The sequence below is a fragment of the Coffea arabica genome, chromosome 1e, assembly GCF_036785885.1.
Source record: "Coffea arabica cultivar ET-39 chromosome 1e, Coffea Arabica ET-39 HiFi, whole genome shotgun sequence".
Lineage (NCBI taxonomy): Eukaryota > Viridiplantae > Streptophyta > Magnoliopsida > Gentianales > Rubiaceae > Coffea > Coffea arabica.
This window is the reverse complement of record NC_092311.1, coordinates 49,650,995-49,655,595: the sequence shown is the minus strand read 5'-3', so window position 1 is coordinate 49,655,595 and position 4,601 is coordinate 49,650,995. Positions and strand designations below refer to the sequence as shown.

Genomic DNA, 4,601 nt, shown 5'->3' with positions numbered 1-4,601 from the left:
TGGCATATCCGTCCAACATTGACTAAATCACGTGCTAAGAGTACAATAATCTGTTTCAACTTTCGAGCCCAGGCACCAAATTTTCAAGAAATAGCGATAGCGCACCAAGGCGAGGAACCTCTTTTTTTTCTTTTTTTTTTTCCGGAAACGTTAGAAAAAGAAATCAAAGCGAGGAACCTCTGCATATACAAAAGTTTCCCCTTTTTTTTTTCCTCTTTTGTGTGGTGCTCTCTACATATACAAAATTTCTCTGGTAGTAGACAAAAGATGTCCTCAGTTTCAAATAGGCAACTATCAAATGTGTGCAAGGCCGGCGAAGTTTACTAGCTGTCGCTTTAGATTGAGTTCAGAAATGCTCTCCATTCGGCAGCTGAAGTTCTTTTGTATCCTTGCAGCTCTATAATCCAACAAGTTATGTGACCAATTGAATTGACCGAGTAAAGGCAATTTACAACTGTTGCAAACCAATTGAGCAAAATTTGTTACTGCTTATTTCTCCTACAATTCTGAAAGCAACCTCCTCCTCCTATCCGGCAAAGGAAATTTCCAGTGGCCGATTGAATGACGATCAGCATCAGGAAGATAGAATACTTGAGAAATTGTCCATTAGTAGTAGTATTCTCTATATCTAGATGATAGCTTTGTGTCGTGCCTTTATGCTTTTTCTTCGTAGAAGGTGCGAGAGAATAGGACTGGCAATATTCATACGGCAGAGGAGAGTTGATCCCTAACGAATAAATAAGGTAACGAAAGGAACCCCATCAGTGCTCATCTCATTTCCAACTAAAAGACAAGAAACTTCAGCTCTCGCCTTTTTTGAAATGCAGGACCAATTACCACCATTTTCAAAAGGTAAAGAGAGAGAGGAAGTGGAATGAAACAGCCACACACATGAGATGCCTTGAATCGTCACAAGGATCCATGAATGTGTATCATGTGTCCAAAATTCATGATGGCAGCTGTAGTCATTTTATCTTCATTGGATCAGCCAAGGAAATTTCGGACAAATTGAGTGGGAATATGTATTTCAGAGAAGGGCTGGATCATCGTCGCCATTATATATTCGACAGGTAAAACAATTATGACTTCATCACGAGGGCATTAGAAACAACTAAAATGGACAGGCAGAGGATCTTCCTGGTCTGAAGTAACTGAAGGAGCAGGTCCTACAGCAACGAAATGGAACATACCAGTGACGTTCCATAACATTCTGACAAGTTTCTTGCAACAACTTCTGGTGAATTGGGATAGTTGCGAAAGAACATAAACGCATAAAAAGTGGGGGGACTTGTCCCCTTCAATTTGCTTTAAGGTAGTACAAGATTGAGAACGATATGACATAAAATTTAAGTATTCGAAGGAAATCTAAACGATAACAAACGAATGGACAAAAATCTATGGAAAAGGCAGAATGCTTCTCTCTGCCCTTTTATCTTTCCTCAATTTCTTTCCTCTGAATCCATTCACCTATATATGGTGAACAAAAATGTCAATCAAAAAATGACAATAGAATTTGTTTACGGTCGAACTGACAAAGAATATGGTTGTCAAGACTAGTTTTAAGCCAAAATGTGCTCCTGCTCCATGTATAATTGATCTACCCAAGATGGATGCATCTCAGACCCTCCACTGTTTAAAAGGTATTGCTGATGATCCTTGCCGTGGAATTCAGCTTGCCCAGGCGTTACAGAAGGGCCATCCTTCACCGAAGACTCAACCCAAGACGCGTCCGGCTTATTAGCAGCTGTTGACCTTGAGGCTGCAGTTGACACAAAATTGCCACCACTATTCCTGAACCCAAAAGAAGCAGATTTCCTTAACTTGTTAATCTCTTCTTTCTGGATACCCCAGTCCAATTTTCCATCAGGGGAGCTCCAGTCTGAAAAGGGTGACAGCATCATGGATGCAGAAGAAATGGGTGAAGAAATCCCAGAGTGACGGTTTACTGCACTACGATCAATGAAACTCTGGCTCCGCTTTGCAAACGCAGCAGACCGCGGATTCAGAACTGTAGCCGTTGACCCAGATGGATCCATTCCAAATGCAGATGATGTCCTAATTGAGGATGACGCGAGGTTAGAAGGGTAGCTTGATCGAAGCTGCTGATTCATATTTTGCCGCATCTGATGAGCCGTTGGAGAAAGCAGCTGATTTAAACCAGCATCTGTGGATAGCCCCTGCAACTGAGACAAAATTGTGGAATCAAGACTTCCAAAAACATCATCAAGATTAGTGGGTTTCAAGCCACCATGCCTAATCCCATCACTATTTTGCTCGACAGAGGAAGCAGCAAACGCTCCAGGTGTGCCTAATCCATGGTTCCAGCTAGATGGCGAAGAAAGGCTAGACAAGTCATCCAACAACTGCTGGCGCCACTGACGATTACCATCTAGACCAAGTAGTTCAGCATCTAAATCAATATCTCTAGCATTTATGGCAGCTTTCAACCTGCTGCCAGGCAACTGCAGGGTTGGAGGTGCAAGGGTGGGCTGGTTTGGCCACATAGATCCACCAATAGGGGAAGAGGCTCCAGAAGGAGTCATCGGCGGTGTTGAGGTTGGAGGCATCATGATAGAAGGAGAACCAAGGGCGAGTGGGCTGATTGATGCAATATCAAACGTCGAAGCGCTGGAAGAGAATGATCTAGGGGAAGGCACTGCTGAACCAGTGGAAGCATACAGGGGTCGTAACTCTTCAGGTTTGTGGGCAAAGAAACATACCCTTCTTGTACAATTAGTCTCGTCCTTGCACAGACGAGTACGATATTGGGCAGGGTGAAGCCAGCACTCAAATATTCCATGTGCATATTCACATGCGTCTCCCCTCTGGCATGTACCCTTGCGAAAATCAGGGCAAGGAACACAGCTGTAATGATACTTTCTTGGATCACGCCGCCTAGCATTTTCACCAGGGTGAACAAAGGGACATTCAGTCCAGTCGTGCGAGTAGGCCCTCGAGCAAGGCTTGATCTTAAATGTATACATCCTAAACTCATCCGTCCCGTATATACCATTCTTTATGTCAGGAAGAGAGGGATCAACAGGATACTCTTTCTTCTCCATTCCATCTTTAGAGGGCAAAGGTGGGGACACCCGCCCATCTTCTCGTTCAGTGGGTCGATCATCTGATTCTGAGGCTCCTTCGGTATAATTTCCGCCATTCAATATCACCTCCAGAGCCTTACTCCTCAAATTAAAGGAAGAATTCTGAAATGGAGCAATCAAGTCGACAGGCCGCTTTCCATTAGCATCAACAGAATTTACATCAGCAGAAGCATCAATCAAAAGCCTGACAATCTCAAGTGAAGCAGCAGAACCACCCGCAGCAGCGCAATGGAGGGCAGTAGCACCATCAGAACCACAAGTTTTGTTGACATCAATCCCACCTTTTTCCAGGATGTAATTGACAACCCTTTTGCTGCCAAACATAGAAGCCATCATGAGAGGTGTCCTCTCCTCGAGCCCCATCTCCTTTGAACCAATTCTTCGACCATACCACACAGCCAACTCATCAATACCATGTCCCTCCCTTTCCACAGCAACCATAAAGGCAGAAAGATCATCAGATGCTGAGAACTCGAGCAACTCTGAAGAACTAGAGGCAAAATCCCCCATGGCCAAATCAACAGCACAATCTTTCCTCTTGGAACCGTTGCACATGTTTATATTCAACTCTGTCCTCTCTCTACAAAATAGTCAGAGAGCAAAATTAGCCACACAAACTTCAAATTTTTCAGCACAAAAGCAATCAAAACACAGAAAAAAAAAGGTATAAACTTTTCCTTCAATATAGTAAATTATCCCCAATTAGATCATTAAAAGATCAAATTAAACCGAGAAAAAAAATCATGCATCCAAATCACTTCAAAGGGGCGATTATAGCATTTCTAAGTAACAAAGCTGCAATCTTTATACCCCAGAAGCCTAGCTTTATAGAACATAAGCAAAAATTAATGTGCAAAATTGGCCTACACAACATCAACGAAATGCAAAAAAAGATATAACTATCACTTTACAACCAAAATCCCAGAAAGAGGAAACCAAAACAAATCAAGTGAAAATTTTCATGCGTGTAAACTGTAAGCTATGATACAAACTAGAAAGTACACATAGAAAAGAGCAGAGCAAGAGAAGATACCTCAAACTTTGCAGAGAGAAGAAAATTTCTGAAAACCCAGTTTTCCCTTAGAAGAGAAAATGAGAAGAAAAACCACTACAACTTGATCTTTGCTATTAACGCAAGCAGGCCAGCAGCCCCTCTTTATTAACTACACAGCATTGAGAGGGAAAGCTAGAGAGAGAAGGAATGGCCTAAAATAATTAATAAAATAAATAAGGAATAGAAAATATTTGAGAGAGAGAGAAGGAGAGAGAAAAGACTTTTCTTTCCATTGTTTTTCGTATGTCTTCCCTTTCGTCTTTTTGTTTCGGAGTCAAAAAGACGAGCCTACCAATGTAGTACCGGTACTATTAACCTTCCATTTCGTTTCCAATCAACCTAAATCCAGTTAACACCACCCCCGATTTTCCTGAAATGAAATGCACATTCAAATGCGATCAAATGCAAATTTGAACACATATTTTCACTTTGGGGCCCTTACG

At 42.1% G+C, this 4,601-nt stretch overlaps 1 protein-coding gene across 1 annotated transcript; it reads right to left on the bottom strand.

Annotated features, from left to right (window-relative positions):
- Positions 1-1,264: 1,264 nt before the first annotated feature.
- On the bottom strand, positions 1,265-4,278 carry LOC113711220 (zinc finger CCCH domain-containing protein 66). The gene is made up of 2 exons (XM_027234400.2): positions 4,138-4,278; positions 1,265-3,684 (listed from the first exon to the last, which is right to left on the bottom strand). Exon 2 carries the CDS (start codon positions 3,657-3,659, stop codon positions 1,560-1,562), a length of 2,100 nt encoding a protein of 699 aa, XP_027090201.1. The 5' UTR covers positions 3,660-3,684; positions 4,138-4,278; the 3' UTR covers positions 1,265-1,559.
- Between the last annotated feature and the right edge of the window lie 323 nt (positions 4,279-4,601).

Coding starts and splice junctions, on each gene's coding strand:
- LOC113711220 (XM_027234400.2), bottom strand. CDS start 3,659: ATGTGCAACGGTTCCAAGAGGAAAGATTGTGCTGTTGATTTGGCCATG.